General features: G+C 40.3%; 1 protein-coding gene across 1 annotated transcript in view; it reads left to right on the forward strand.

Moving 5' to 3' along the window:
* LOC5569149 (acid sphingomyelinase-like phosphodiesterase 3b) overlaps positions 1 to 15,260 on the forward strand; it is a 394,937-nt gene extending 379,677 nt beyond the window's left edge. The window contains exon 10 of the mRNA XM_021839906.1: positions 14,090 to 15,260. Coding sequence (XP_021695598.1) covers positions 14,090 to 14,495 — 406 coding nt within the window. The 3' untranslated portion in view covers positions 14,496 to 15,260. The remainder of the gene's footprint in view (positions 1 to 14,089) is intronic.
* The last annotated feature ends 1,711 nt before the right edge of the window (positions 15,261 to 16,971 follow it).

Here is a 16,971-nt window from a genome sequence, read left to right on the forward strand (position 1 = left end):
TCTGGCAACTCATTTAGTAGAGTCAGTTAGGAATTTGGGAGCACTGTGGAACCCCTCTCTTTTTCCTTACGAAAATGGGAATGGCATGCTCATTAATTTCCATACGTCAAACATTCATCCAGTCATCCAAGTTGCCTCAAAGTTTATTTTGAATCGCATATGTCACCATACACAAATAGCTAGCAACAGCGCTACAAAAAAATTGGATTAAAAATATTTGGTCTTCACCTCGGAAAAACCCTGCATATAATCATAAAATTAAATCTGTGCTCCCAGATGACATGAAATGTGATGAAGATGTATCCTAAAAAGTATTTAGCGATGTTGATAGATGGTACTGTAATGGGTTCAAAATTTGCACTAAGTCTACATGTGCCAGATTTTCGTACGACGATTCGTTCGTAAATATTAACGATAAATTCTTTCATATCTTACGTATTCTAATTGATAACGACGATAAGGCTTATATTTTGGGACAAAAGTTAGTAACTAAAAAGTTGTACGGTAATATGTTTACTTATAAATATTCAGAAGGCACTGTACTATTTAGAATTACAAATACATTGAAACAATGTGTAAGCGTAACAGTAAAGCCGAATGACGGAAATTCCGAGAACAAAAGTTTTATTTCAATTTGTAAATCTAGAACGCAAGTAGATTAAATAAATTTGAGCATTCAGGAAAAAGGTGTTAACGATTCTAATTATTTCATGGCTAAATGTCTTATTGTATCACGCAAAACTTGGTAATTCTCGACATGCATGGTCGGTTCAAAAATGGTTTATGTTTTGTATCGCAATATCTTCCTTCGCTTGAAATGGTGATCCATAAATGACCCACCACCCCCCTACCCTTCTCTCTTTTAAGTATAAAATAATTTATGCACGACCCCATACTCATTAAATTCAAATAAAAAGCAATTTAAACTTGTTAAAATTTTAATATAAAGCAATTCCAAATATATTTCAAAAATATAACTCATTTTGATATAATTTTGATACGACTCAAAACTATTTTCACATCACATTTTAAAAAAATATCTAAATATAACATACTTTGATAAAAATATCAAACCTTGTTATAATTTTGTTAAGTTTTTGATATGCCTTTCTGATCGGGACTATAGCCATAACTGGTACATTTTGACAACTGCTGCGGATTGATTCAACTTACTTTGTACGAGTAAACAGGATGAAACCGAAATGTACAAACGAACTCTAAAAATAGCATTTTATGCGTGGAAACTCATCATTCAGCAAACGATTCCATCGGCCGTGTAGTGCGGATGTAATGAAATTTGTATGAATAAACGAGTCGTTATGTAAATGTAATGTAATGCGACTTCTGGTTGTCTGGGGTATTGGCTTGTTGTTACACGAAATGTACAAAAAAAAAACAAGCAAATTGCCTCAAAATTGATTAAATCCCTCTTAACTGCTTAAACGTTTCTCACTTGTTGCGGTAGTTACGATAAAATGTTCCAACGGATACCGGAACTATAGGAGCACAAATAAAACATAATAATAATAATATGTACATTCATTGCGCTTCTTGAATTTCGCGCGGTTAAATGTAGTTGAGTCGTGCTTAATACCTCCACTATTGGAACTTTTAGCATTTGAAGAAGTTCCAAGGTGAGTTGTCTCAGATAACACGAATAATATGGAGCGTTCTTCACTTATGAACAAGTGTATGACAAAATTACAACACAATTTTGTTTCCAATTAAGGTGAGTTATACACCATGGGGCAATTCTAGATTTAATTCACTGGAATCTGTGTGGACTTCTTTTGTATACTTACGAAGAATTCTCCAACAATTGCCGTTTGATTGCAATTTTGCAATTGCCTTCAAGATTTTTTTTGGCATATCGTTCATTAACTTCCAAGTGGATCTCTAAGGACTCCCGAATTCTACAATGTTATAAGGGACTGTCCATTAACCATATCATTTAATTTTTGAGTTTTACAACTCCATCCCTCCAATTCATGATATTTTGTCCATAGATTTTTTTTTAATTTATATATTTGTTCGACCCTTTTTATGGCCACGTGTTAATATCAATGGTACATACTGTTGACGCCCTGTAAGAAAACAATCGAAAATTAGCACCATAACAATAAACATTTATAAGCTTATGAGGTGTGAACAAGCTTAAAAGCTCTTAAAAAACTCTGTGAGTTAAGGGCAAATTACTTCAAGATGTTGGTAGAGCTTGAAAAATTTGATTGATATTCTACATGATGTTGAGATGTATCTGACTTTCTTAAGACCTACGTAAGATAAGATCAAATTATTTCAGGGCAGGTTGTAATTTTCAATCGATAGCCTATAAAACGTTAAGGTTGATCTACATGAGACAAGGTTGAATTACTCCAGAGCAGTCAAGTCAAGTCAACAGGGCGTTAATGTGAAGATCATCGAAGCAGAACCTCAAATGTTCAAGATCACAAATCTGGAGAACCAAATATCGGTTCTAGCTGAAAACTATAAATATTAGTTACATATGATCGGTTCTTCAGATTTGTGCACTTCACGATTGGATGGTTTGGCTTCGTTTGATTTTCACCTTTAAGATGCACCTGATCTAAATATAAGATAAAAAATGGTAAAAAAAACTCCAGGGCGTTGATACAGCATGACAAATTCTATTGATGTCATACAGGGCGTTAACCTTCCAGTCGTCGCGCGGTTTGCCACCGTCAGAACCACCACGGTGCTGTTGTGAACGAAAAGCGAGGTTTTTTCAACAGTGTTGTACAAAATACAACAGCGCGACGACTGAAGTGTTAAAATGCACCTCTGATTGAAGTAGGATAAGGTAAAATTTTGTTAGGTGTTAATGAAGTTTGGAATATTCAATAGATATCCTAAAGGGCATTATGATGACCGAATCTACTTGACACAAGGTTTCTTAGGGCGTTGATAAAGCTTGGAATTTTCAAATCATATCCTAAAGGGCATTAAGATGCAGTTGATCTACGGGAGACAAGTTCAAATTAGTCCATGGCGTTGATACATCTTTACAATTTCTGATCCTAATGGGATAAAGAAAAATTTCAGCACCAGGTCCAATTACTCCTTAGCGTTGATTCAGCTTAAGGCACTAGTAAGAATCGATCAAGAAATCTAGAAAAACACAAGTGTCCGTTTATCAGAATTGACAAAATGAAGGAACGGTTTGGGAGAAAAGATTAAGTTTGAGACTTTAAATTTTTAGCCTAAAGGGCGTTAAGATGATCTGTTCTACGTTGATATATCTTGACAATTTTGATTGATGTCATACAGGGCGTTGTTATATACCTGATCTAATTTGATAAGGTAAAATTTCTCCAGGGCGATAACAAAGCTTGAAATTTATAATTGATGTCCTAAAGGGCATTAAGATATCCTAATCTACATGAGACAAGGCCAAGTTACTCCAGGGCGTTGATTCAGTTTGGAGTTTTCAATTGTTGTTTAGAGAGCGTGAAGAGCAGCTGATCTACGTAAAACAAGGTCAAATTACTCCAGGGCGTTGATACATATTGTAATTTTTAATTGCTGTTTTATAGGGCGCTCAGATGACCTACATGAAACAAGGTTAAATTACTTCTGGGCGTTGATACATCTTATCAATTTCTATTGATGTCATACAGGGCGTTAGAATGCATCAGATCTAAGAGAGGTAAGGTGTAATTTATTCAGGGCGTTGATATAGTTTACATTTCAAAGGGCGTTAGATGGCCTGATCTACGTGAAAAAAGCTCAAATTACTCCAGGGCGTTAACACAGTTTGGAATTTTCAATTACTGTCATGGAGTGCATTCAGCTGAACTACATGAACAAAGTTGAATTGCTTCCGGGCGCTGATACATCTCGACAATTTCAACTTAATAAAACAAAGTGAAATTTCTTCAGGGCTTTTATACAGCTTGGAATTTTCAACTGATGTTATAAAGGGCGTTAAAAAGACCACAAGGTCAAATTATTCTAGGGCGTTGATTTATCTTGATAATTTCTATTGATGTCCTACAGGGTATTATGCTGCACCTAATCTGAATAGGATAAGGTCGAATTACTCCAGGGCGTTGATAAAGTTTTAAAGTTACAATTGTTGTCCTAGAAGGCGTTAAGAACTAGCAGTTCTACGTCACACAAATACTCCAGGGCGTTGATTCATCTTGTCAATTTCTTTTGGTGTGATACAGGGCGTTAAGATGCACCAGATCTAAGCTGGAAAAGGTAAAATTACTCTACGGCGTTGATACAGCTTTACAATTTTGATTGATGTCTTATAAGGCATCAGATTGTAACTGATTCTTTGCAGCTCTATTACATTTAAAAAAATATCTGAGAAAAGCTTCTTAGTCGTCGACGAAGCGCGACTAAGCAGGACGTCAGGGCTGGATATACGCATAATTGTCCCATGTTCCAAAATATGAAGCCGAGAAAAACGCGATTAAAGATTTAAGCACATTTATGCTCCGTATGGATAAAGGTTATGATAAATTTGAAAAATATCTTCACAATAATATGAGGAAATAGATGTTCTTTAGAGTCAAGAGTTGATTTTAGCAAAAAAAAAAAGGAATTTTGCTTTGAAACTCAAAGTAAGACGGTTATGCCTAGAAATTCCGAGTTTTGAGCGCTTGAATGCAAAGTTGTGGGAAAAGTCGTTTGTGAAATGAAGAAAAAGTGAGAGGTAGGAAGAGAGGCAGAGAGACTTAAGGGATGAAAAAAAAAGACATTAAGCAATTCTGTCCATGTTCACATAGACGACGTAAACGCCAATGTAATAAAAAAATACATTTTTTGATATGCACTCTTTATCTAATTCATTTGTTGAACTTGCGGACAGCACATATTTGTTCGAAAGTATTTGAATTATAAGAGAAAAATGGGTTGATATGAGTAAATATACACCAAATTATTTGAACAAACTCACGTTTTTTTATAGTGTTCTCTCCGATAGTAGCAGCTGGTTGTTACTGGAATTGCTTTGGAAGCATAACCTGGAAAAATCTTGAAGTTCGGACACATCCAAAATTAACCACTTTCCCCGGGGAACCTTGAGCCTGCCATGGCAGCCGGTTATTCTAAAAATGCTTCCAAGAACATCACCTTAAAAAAAATTGGAGTTTGATACCAATATTGATATGATTCCGGATTGTTCCAGATCGGCCACTTCAGCCAGGGCATCTAGAACCTACTATAGAGTAATCAGATTCTGGACAGGCTCCCGAAAGCATCTTCTTGAAGTATGATGTTCAGTTGGATATGGCTCCGGATAATATATACATTGAAGAATTCAGAAACACAAACATGGCTGACCATATTTTCCGAATCCTAATGCGTCCGCCCGCTGGAATTTGCAAGTTGCGGGACCTAAGCTGGTTACGTAATCCGTGAAAGGTCCTGTTCTCAGTCGAAATGTCACATGTCACAAGTGTTCCAAGGTAACAAATTCTTCAACAACTTCAAACACATCCCCATCAAACACTACCTCAGCACCTACACCACTTAGCCTGCACCTATACCTACCTGCAACCATGTACTTAGTTTTGGTGGAATTATTGGTCAGGCCTATCCCCTCTGTCTCCTTCTCCAGAGACACGAAGGCCTACTGCACTGACCTTCGATCGATTCCAATAAGGTCGCTATCGTCTGCAAGGCCAAGGAGCAATTTTTTGACACTGAAACGAATTAACGGTTATGCTTGTTCCTTTTGAACATCAAAATGAACACTGGAACGCGAATGTACTCATGGGCGACATAGCCACCAGTACTATAAATTGCATTTTTGCATTTTTTAACTAACTATAAATGTTGGTTATTTTATGTCGTGAGAGTCACCGGGAAATTCGTGTTTAGCGTTTCGTAGAACGTAAATTGTAAAATGTAAGGAAAACTAGTACATTGTTGAGTTTCCACAGTTCCAACTCCCGAGAAGGCCCAAGATATATTCCACCACCGTAGATAGTCACGCAGCCACCTACCCACCACAATGAAAAATCTCACCAGCAGAGGGCTTGGGCAGCCTTGGAGGGTGGCGCAATGGGGTCATTAAGTTATAGAAAGGGCAATGACCGAGCAACGAGGCCAGGTACCGTAAGACAGTCGACAACCCCAAAGTACCTTAGCTTGCCAAGAGCTCGTCGACTAAAACAGTCGAGAATTGAAGGTTAAACCAAAAAGTTAAAGTGAAAAGTCCAAAAGGATAGAGAAAAAAAGGAGAGATTAGACGTGGAAGAAGTGAGGGTGAAGTGGAATGCATGTAATCTCGGAAATATTCTACTGTGACGAAACCTGACGGCATTTTTTTTCATGCAGGACCCCATCGGTTTAAAATAGAGTTAGTAGACAGCATTCCCTGTCCACTCCCTGCCGGTTCCGATATCCATCTGGGCATCATTCCGGCAACGAACACACCGAAAGCCGATAACCGGTAACTATATCGGCAGGACCAGGACACGCAGTAGGTCTACGTAGCCCATACCCCAAGCCACTCCAGAAGACAACGCAGTGTTGCAAAGTCGCACCGATCTGCGTCGGAGAAGCCGTCGTTGCAGAGATCCTGTAGGAGTAAGGTCAAAGGCAAAATAAAGACCTAAATGTCCCTTGCAGTTACCCATCTAGAATGCCGTGAAAAGTGAACTGCGATCTGTCAAATTCGGGTACCTTTTGCAGTACCAAGGGACCAAATGCAGTACTAGAAGTGGTACCCAATCTGAACCCAAGTGGGGCGGGAGAGGAAGAAGGGGCCCGCATAAGGTTAGATTAGGTTGAGAGAGTGGGAATGCAGCTAGCCAGCCAATAAATAGTTTGAAAAAGTTTTGTGGTTGACTAATTCAAGTGCGAGAATTTCCTGACCGCGAGTTATATGGGTGAGCATGCTGACCCTAAGGTTTTTGAGTCAGGGAGTCGCTGTGGTGCTCCCGGTTATACTTACAAAATAAACGAATGATTCATGAGTTTGATAAAGATTGTACTTCAAAAGTTAAGTGGGAGATTTTTTATTTATGCATGAATTATGTTTTAAATTCTGAACATGATTCATATTCTTAACAGTGGCGATCTCGAAGGTAAAAATTGATATTTTCCCAATTTTTAAATGTAGATAAATTTAATTATAGATAAAATGATCCTGATGTGGAGAAATATTACTGGTTCTTATGGAAAACCACTACAAAAAGTCGTGTATTCAGAATATGAGACAAAACGGTATAATAGGCACTCATGGAGGTGTTATTTGCAAAATATCAAGAGGAATTACAGATAATTTTTTCTATAAATTTCTGGAGAAGCTTTTAAAGATTTCGTAAAACATCTCAGGTTATTTCTATGTAAATCTTTGTACAGAAGGCATACTTTTGAAATTATCGTAAGAAATTCTGATAGAACACCCAAAGGTATCTTTCGATAATTTCCATGAGTATAGCCTTGTTACAACGTTTACGGTAAACCAGCAAATCTATTCTGCACCAGCTTTTCGGGTCTGGAAATTACTAAACTTCCTTATTCGTAAAGAAACATCGTGTCTGATATATAATGTTCGAACGCAAAACTAGCAGCTTGATCGTAATCAGTGTGTGAACCGTAATCTGAGAAACAGACTTTATTCCAGTTAGGACGCAATGCCCAGTCTGCTTCCTCAGTAACATTAGATTTTGATTATACGGCAAACGTCTTTTCAGAATAAAAATGAAAATTCTTTGATTTTTTAAGAAAAATACCTTTGAATCTAATAGCATCGTTATAAATTAAATGTAAAGCTATTTTTTGAATGTCTTGGGTTTTCGAAATCGATTTCATTTTACTTCACGGGGCAATTCTACTTCCAGAGAACACCAAATCATCTCCGGTTGCGTTTAGGAAGATGAATGCTTTTGATATAATAAATGTACCCCCGAGTGCAACGTTGAACTGTATGATCAATAGAGCATCGGCTCGCTTAAGTTCATCAAATTCCACAAGTGAAGTTAAAAACCTTTCCAGCAATTTGTACCTTTAAGCCTAATTATTTTGTTTGAAAAACCATGTCCTCTCAGGCACTGCTTTGTAGGAGCCCAAGCAGTCGCGTTTCTTTCTTTGTTTGTGCGCTTTTTTTTTGGGCGATGATTCAACGAATCAGTAATCATCAGTGATTTCATATCACAGGCTGTGTGTGTTAAGTGAAATGATGAAAAAGATGAAACTGGTGAGCTCGTTTCATTCTTTTGTTTCAAAGTAGTAAACTATAATAATATATTTTCATCATAGCAACAGTACAAATTTTATCGTTTTTGATGGATGCTTCAGTACTGCAAGTGGTGGCAAAAACTCCTAGTGGTGTTTTTGTTTAAGGCTTTTCGAAATTAGGTTATATGGTTCGCTTCAACTACCAAAGTTAATCCTGATCATGTAGCTTTAGATCCCTTCCCGCTAACAAAACTCATTCCGTTGGCCACAATTGAGAGGCAAAGACGAGATAGATCTCTAGTAACAACAGATGTAACACCAACATTTCTCCCCGTCTCCGATGGCTGTTATTGACTTCATAATGTTTGAAATACTCTAGAGTGTGCATTGAATGGACTATCGAGTTAGGGAGGTATCGAGTTACAGAACACAAAACCAGTGCAACTGCGATCTAAGGGACCATCGAGTTAGCCATGAAAAGTAACTTTCACTATGGTACCCCAGCAACAAACATGTTATAATTGTGTATTATCAACTGATATATGATCAAAACTAGTCATATATCAGTTGATAACACTGTTCGACAAAAAAAGTCGATCTGAATGCACAGAGACCGGACAACCCGGGCTTGACAGTATAAAAATAAACAAAAATAATGGCGTTTTCAGAATGTTCGTGTTGCCTCAGGTCATTTTTAATATACTTGAACTTTTTGCATTTTTTATTTAAAAATCTAATCTGATCAATAAACCGAAACAGTGTTTTATATTCAGGACAGCGGAATTCATGTACCATATAATGTTTTAAACGTTAAGTCCAATATGAAGAGTTGTAATAAGATTTGCAGGAAGCCCTCTCCCCTTTTTTTGCACCCTCCCCATTTTTAAAGTATCGCAAATGATGGAATATTTGATGTACAGGGGGTTGTCAAAATAACTGGGACAGGCAAAAATTGGGCCAACTTTGGAATGCTGTAACTTTGACAAAAATTGACCGATTTCAATTCTTTAAGTTTTAAGGTGCATCCACGGAGATGAACTTTGACCACCGGATACCGGTGATAATCCGGATTTCCGAAAGCATGTCTTATGCAGTAAAATTATGACATGTTTTTAGCAAAGGTCTCGGCTAAAAATTCAAAATTTTATTACACATGAAGATAGAAGATCAAATTCTGAAGCGATTGGTGCGCCAAGTATTAAGATCGGTCCAGAAACAACCAAGATATGGCCATTTCCCCGGAATCGGTGCCGGTAGTGGATCCGAATTGGGATCAAACAATTTATTCACTCAAAATATGTCGCGCAATATTGTTTTCTCTCTAGCTTATCATAAAATACCCTATTATAAATTGAGAAAGAGTCTTGTACAGATTTGGCCACTCATGGCGCCGCCAAGTGCCCCGGGGGAACCTTGCATAGGGGACATTTCTATTTCGACACCAAAGCATATCATGCGACGGCTCATTCTTCATGTCTTGTCGTAAATAGGGCAACTGTAGACTCAAAACGGATAGTTGACTATAGTGACTACTTCCGGGACCACCGGATGTCCCCGAGGGAACCTGTAATTAGGGACAATTGAAATTGAACTCCAATACATTGTAACCTGCTCCTTTTACTTGATTGCTGTGGTGAGTTATCATTGCTCGCGCACACTGGGTCCCTTTGAGTGCCCATAGCCATGCCAATCAATACAAGAGTTCCGGTCAGATATTACCATGTCAAACCATCACACTGATACAACACTCACAACAGAACATTATCATCGGATCGATCGTTATCAAGTGTCGGTCGATCGCGCCGCATGCCTCAGATGTATGCTCCGCTGGGCGCATGCTGCTCTTGCCTTCATACTACGACCAAATCCACATCACCTAAACACACCTTACCATACCACCCGATTCTGCCAAGAAGCGACTTGCCATAAAAACCAGGCTCCGGTATCAGGAACCCTAGTATCGTTGCACTCATTCTCTGATAAGAGATCGATATCATTCTCGTGAGTATTATCACGGCCGATCGAGTGTAAGCACCATACGATTGCACACTGATAGCACATAGGATAGTAACCAATAAAACCAATACAATAGTGTAGATAACCATCAGTTGTCGGTTTCTCGTCAAACAGACCAGTCCAGTGTTATAGTGCAGTATAATAGTTCAGTGTGCAGTTCTACGATTCGGTTGCAGAGTCTGACCGACGTGAGTGAAGACTCCATAGTAATTATACTTGTGCTTATCAGGTGGTTTCGTTAATTTTATAGAGCGTAGTTCCACGATGGTTAAGTTGATGCGCTCGATGGCTTGCCGCGAGTAAGCGCAACATTTTTTGAGATCGGTAAGATATCGATAAAAACTGAATTTCGAACGTGATCCCAACAAGTGCATTCGTTGCATTCTAATGGCTTTTTTTGTATGCCTATATTAGGCCTTTCTTGGATCCAGCAAGAGAATGGTGGTGTGTCGTGGTATGGTGAAATCAATGGCGTGCAGAGCAGCGGGGTTGCCGGCATGGCGCCGGTGGTTTCCCCCCCATCTGTCCGGACAGGAATGTTGCTTCGCTGTCGCCGTGGGATACACCCGCACACGAACAGTACACCCAACACAACATTACATAGGTTAAGGACCATTAGGATAGGATAAGTAGCAGCAATAAATGTAAGTACACTGAATTTCATCACTCCATTTTATTTGTAAGGCTGTAATTTTTATCTTGATTTGGGATGACTCGAGTAAGTCAGCGTTTTGGTTCCGCTTATTTAATGAACCAGATTTCTGCTACGGATTGAGTATGTGGGTCGGGGGACCAATGCTCATTGCTACCCTTCTATTCTACCGAATTTTGTCTCCAGGTCTCATGCGCCCTCTGCGGAGTGGTGACAACATATCGTGCGACGGTTCATTTTTCATGTCTCGTGCTAAATAGGGCTAATGTAGACCTAAAATGGATAATTGACTACAGTAGCCACTTGGACCACCGGAATTTCCCGGAGGAACCTGTCATTGGGGACATTTCTGTTCTTAAACCAAAACATATTATGCGACGGCTCTTTCTTCATGCCTTGTCGTAAATAAAGTAACTGTAGACTCAAAATGGAAATTTATTTGAATTGGCCACTTTTGGGAGCACCGGGTGTCTCCTAGGGAACCTATGATTGGGGACAATTGGATATGAGCTCCAATACTCATCGTGCAACGGCTCATTCTTCATGTCTAGTCATGAATAGATCAACTTTAGACCAAAAATGGATATTTAACTAGAATGGCCACTACCGGCACCGATTCCGGGGAAATGGCCATATCTTGGTTGTTTCTGGATCGATCTTAATACTTGGCGCACCAATCGCTTCAGAATTTGATCTTCTATCTTCATGTGTAGTAAAGTTTTGAATTTTTAGCCGAGACCTTTGCTAAAAACATGTCATAATTTTACTGCATAAGACATGCTTCCGGAAATCCGGATTATCACCGGTATCCGGTGGTCATAGTTTATCTCCGTGGATTCACCTCAAAACTAGATTAGTTGACCCGTCCATTACTTCTTAAAGAATTGAAATCGGTCAATTTTTGTCAAAGTTACAGCATTCCAAAGTTGGCCCAATTTTTGCCTGTCCCAGTAATTTTGACAACCCCCTGTATATCAAATATTCCATCATTTGCGATACTTTAAAAATGGGGAGGGTGCAAAAAAAGGGGGGAGGGCTTCCTGCAAATCTTATTACAACTCTTCATATTGGACTTAACGTTTTATACATTATATGGCACATGAATTCCGCTGTCCTGAATATAAAACACTGTGTCGGTTTATTGATTAGACTAGATTTTTAAATAAAAAATGCAAAAAGTTCAAGTATATTAAAAATGACCTGGGGCAGACACGAACATTCTGAAAACGCCATTATTTTTGTTTATTTTTATACTGTCAAGCCCGGGTTGTCCGGTCTCTGTGCATACAGATCGACTTTTTTGGTCGAACAGTGTAATATAACATTATAACATCTGTGTTGCTCGGGTTCTCTTACTCGATATCGAGATACTGAATACCGAGTAAGGGAGAGTTAACTGCATTATAATCAATCATGGAGTAGCAACTACAACTTGTACGAGCATCAATGTTCAAAACCGTGCTCAAACAATATCGAAATCAATTCCAGCAAACTATGAATCGGTCAGCAATCATTTTGCTTTTTTTTAGATTTTGATACCAACCACATGTGCTTAGAAACATTCACGTGCCTGTTTGGTAAATCGAAAAGTCCATACTATTTGTAAGGATAGCCCATCGCAATCTCGATTATAGTGAAAAATTGCCGTACAATGTCTGCTGCCATTGAGTTTCCACGAATCACCTTCCTTTCAAATTCAGCTCGCGTCAACGTTCCCACCGACCCAACAGGACAAAACTTCAAGTCCATCGAACGGAAAGGTCACACAATAGATCCTTTTGGCTCCACTTACGAAACTGTGCCTACGCTTTCACCCAACTAGACATGGTGTCTGGTAAGGGGGTGGCTGTGGAATTTGGCCCAAGCCTACAACCAAATTTACAACCTCTTGAGTTATTTGCGCTGTCATTGTGTGGGATTTTCCAGGCGAAAACAGATTTGAATAAATAAACCGCCTCCCGTACCGAATCTGCGGTGGCTCAATCTCCTTCAGCTTCAATCAGGTCCCGGCAACAATGGAGCCCCCCAAAAAAAGCCCAGGTTTGGTATTCCCGTCGGGGACATTTCGCTGCCAGTGGGGGCCGTCTGGGTAAATAAAAATCCAACACTTGAGGTATTTTATGCGAATTCGCCGAATTGATGTGGCGGCTTCGTGCCTAGAATCGATTCTCTCATCTCTAGCAGAGTAAAAGTTTTTCGCCTCTGTTTAACCACTTTTACGGATCGATAACTTTCAATACCACTTATAAATATAAATATTGGTTTCTGTACCATTACTCTGGGAGCCACACGGCGCGCTGAACAGTGGTTCGAAGAACCACTAAAGTAGTTTTCTACAAACGGAAGTGCTCATAAGAACACTACACTGAGAAACAGGCTTCGTCCTAGTTGAGTCGTGACGTAAGAAAGGAGAAGACATACTTATTCAGAGTTGGCAATTTTGACCGTCATTTACTCCAGATCGAACCACTGTGCGCTCTTTCAAACACACACGCGCGGTCGAGGTCAGTTCGGCTACCCGATGCCCGCACAAAGCGGTCCCCATCGTATATCCACCAATTTTATCGTTCGACAAAATCGGGACCCAGGATAAAAAATCTCTCCCAACCGAAATTTATCTAACCCAATCCGGACTTTAATCCACGTAGCAGAAGAAAAAAAATGAGAGGCACACCCAGACGACTGGTCGTGGTTTCATATTTCTTCGCTCGGTTCAATCTAATTTTGCTTGGGAATTTCATCCTTCGTAGACTCTATTCGGACAAACTATCAGCTTTCTATGAGAGGAAAGTTCCCGCCTTCTTTTCTTTCTTCAAACTAACATCTTTGGTATGGGGTTACAAGCCGGAGCAAAAGTAATCGCTTCCATTTTTTATCAACCTTTGTCGGAAATTTTCTTCGCTGTGAACGACACGACACATTGCTCTGGAGCAAATGTAAAAGTTTCCTGATTTCACACAAGAAAGATTATTATAAACTTCTTCTGTTGGTCTTTCTTCTTCAATCCCTGGTTGGGGTTAAGAGAATGGGAAATTGCAGAATAATTTGAAGTGGTACGATCTATTGTAGACATTTTTTCCCATGATTTTTTTTCCGTTCCAGTGTGTGGTTGATTAGAAAATTCTGAAAAAGTGCGTTCAATCCTGTTCACTGCAATAGAATTTTGTACAATTACATTGCAAATGTTCCTTCGATTAATTTTACCTTATAAAATTCGACAACCATCTAATGAACCATTCGTTTCCCTCTCATCATCCACAGGTACTACCGCGCCAACTCGGTCCGCCACTCGACGCAGACCTGCGAGGGCTCCTGCCTGCTCAATCACTACTGTGCCATAACGCGATTGGATTACCGCGAGTTACGCAGCTGTCTGGAAACGGCCGCCAAGGCGATGGCCTCGAAAAATGGCTCGACAAGTGCGCACGGAATCGGACTGGTTCCACTGATGGCCACACTGGCGCTACTGATTGGGGCCTATTGTGCCAGTGCTAGTGGTGGTGACAACAGAGTTCGTTATGCTATCTCCGGATTGGGACTTTTGTGCGACATCGGGAAGCTTCTGATCGGGAATGTGTGTGTTGTGGCCGTTTTACTGTGCGGTTGTGCATCTTTGCTGTTGGGATCGTCGCTTACCGTTGTTCCGGTGTCAGTGAGATCAAAGTGAGAGGATTGCGCGTGGTTATCAATTTTCGATCATTTAAGCTTTTTTTGGTACCCAGACTAATGTCAGAGTGTATTTCTCCACGATGTAAAAAGCGGTCAAAAGAAACACCCAATAGTTTACATATTCATTAAATTTATTGATTTTCCGATTACCACATCCGGTGATCTGCTGCTGCTGCTACTGGTTCACTTCGTCCCAAAAAACAAATTACGTATGAGAGCTACACGTGCGGTAGGAAGTCTTCAATTAGCTTATTGAGTAAAGCTTCGGATTGGCAATCCGAAGACGACGGGTTCGATTATTGTACGTTCGAGGAGTTTTTGCTTGCCACTCAGTATGTAGATTCATGCAATGGACCGGTATACGTCATCAATTGATAACTAAATTCCTAGAATCAAGTAACAGAGACAAGCAAAGCTCCAGTGGGGACGTAGAAACATGAAGAAGAATCTCTACACACGCGTCGGGGGATAGTGCTTCGAAAACAATGTTATTCTAGACTGGTTCATCCTAGCAAAAGTTCTTTCGAAAAAATAGGTTCAATCGACGAAAAATAAAACTTTGTATCAATCTAATAATTTCTTCGAAAAAAATAAACCGGTAAAACAACGGAAAAAGCCTCCATGGCCTTTCACTAAATTGTGCCGCAAAAAAAAAGAGATCGAACGAAATAAAAGCCGCAAAGCTGGTGAACAATGGAAAGTGCTAGCAAATTTATGTCACCAAATTATTTTTTACTCCTACCTACATCGAGAGTCCCACGAGGCAAACAAAAAATCCGATCCGTGGAAAAACAAAAACTCGGCCTGTAAATGGGAAAAGGCGAGGAAAAATAACGGAAACTCGGCAAACGAGGCATGGATTACTGCGGCCTTGTTGCCATTAGCGATGGTTTTGCTCTCATTCTCACGCGTTTGCTCACCGACATGGTAGTGCTAACGGTATGCGATATTTCGAATGATTCCATCAAATACAGTCAACTTTCCCCAACTCAATGTTCCATATCTCGATATCGAGTTAGCGAACCATATGTAAATTAGGTTTTCATGGCAACCTCCATAGGCTTTTGTGTCGTAGTTGGGGAGGCGAAGCTCTTCAATTTCAAAACAGTATTGTAAAGTATTGTGAGCAAATATACTTATTTTCATACGAACATCACATATATGAATGTAGTAAATGTAGTAAACCAAGTCACAAGTTGGCGCCTGATCCCTTAAAATGCAGGTGCACTGTTTTTGTTTCTGTAATACCTCCCTGTAAAATTGTCATCGGCGACGCTAATGCGCAGGTCGGAAAAGAGGACTTCTTCCGCCCTATCATTGGTAAAGAGAGCCTTCACTCTGTTACCAACGACAACGGCCTACGTTTAGTGAACTTTGCTGCCACCAGGGGGATGGCCATCAGTAGCACTTACTTTGCACGCAAGGATATCCGCAAGCACACCTGGCAACACCCAAATGGCGAACTTTGCAACCAAATCGACCATGTTCTGGTAGACGGCCGACATTTTTCCGACGTCATCGATGTTAGAACTTTCAGAGGTCCTAATATCGACTCAGACCACTATCTCGTTGTAAGCAAAATTCGAGCGCGATTATCAACCGTCTCGAGTTCTAGAAATCGACAATCGTTGCGTTTCAATATCCAACGCCTGTCAGCAGATGGTGTAGCAGCGGACTACCATCAAAAGCTCGACGAGCGGATTAGCGAAATCGACGAAAGCGTCAACCTCAGCGATCTGTGGGAGTCAGTCCACGGAGCAGTGAGCACAGTAGCGCGAGAAGTGGTAGGTACTGCTCAACGAAGACCAAGGAACGGTTGGTTCGACGAGGAGTGCCAGAGAATGACGAACGAGAAGAACATGGCTAGAAGCCGGATGCTGGTGTCTGGTACCCGTCAGAGCAGAGAGCGGTACAAGGAAGCAAGGGCAGCCGAAAAACGGATCCATCGCAGAAAGAAAAAGGAGCATGAAGAGGCAGTAATTGCTCAGGCGCAAGAAGCTATGGAAGAGAACAACATGCGACGGTTCTACGAGTCCGTAAATGGTGTGCGGAGAAAAACAGCGCCGTCTCCCGCCATGTGCAACGACCGCGAAGGAAACTTGCTGACGGATAAGACAATGGTGGCCGCCAGGTGGAAAGAGTACTTTGAGTCATTGTTGAATGGAAATAATGGAAGTGGATCTGGTAGCAGAATTCAAATCGATGACGATGGACAGGCTGTGGAACCTCCAACGCTAGATGAGGTAAAAAAAGCTATCAATGGGCTGAAGAACAACAAGGCTGCTGGGAAGGACGAGCTCCCGGCCGAACTTCTCAAACACGGAAGCGAGCAGCTGCACGAACTCCTTCACCGTATCATATCGAGGATATGGGAGGAAGAACAAAATTGCGATAATGATGTTACCCGCGAGGTGAAAAGACGTATTGCAGCTGCGAGTCGGGCTTTCTACGGGCTCCGTAACCAGCTGAAGTCC

This window comes from Aedes aegypti, chromosome 2 (assembly GCF_002204515.2).
Source record: "Aedes aegypti strain LVP_AGWG chromosome 2, AaegL5.0 Primary Assembly, whole genome shotgun sequence".
NCBI classification, from domain to species: Eukaryota; Metazoa; Arthropoda; class Insecta; order Diptera; family Culicidae; genus Aedes; species Aedes aegypti.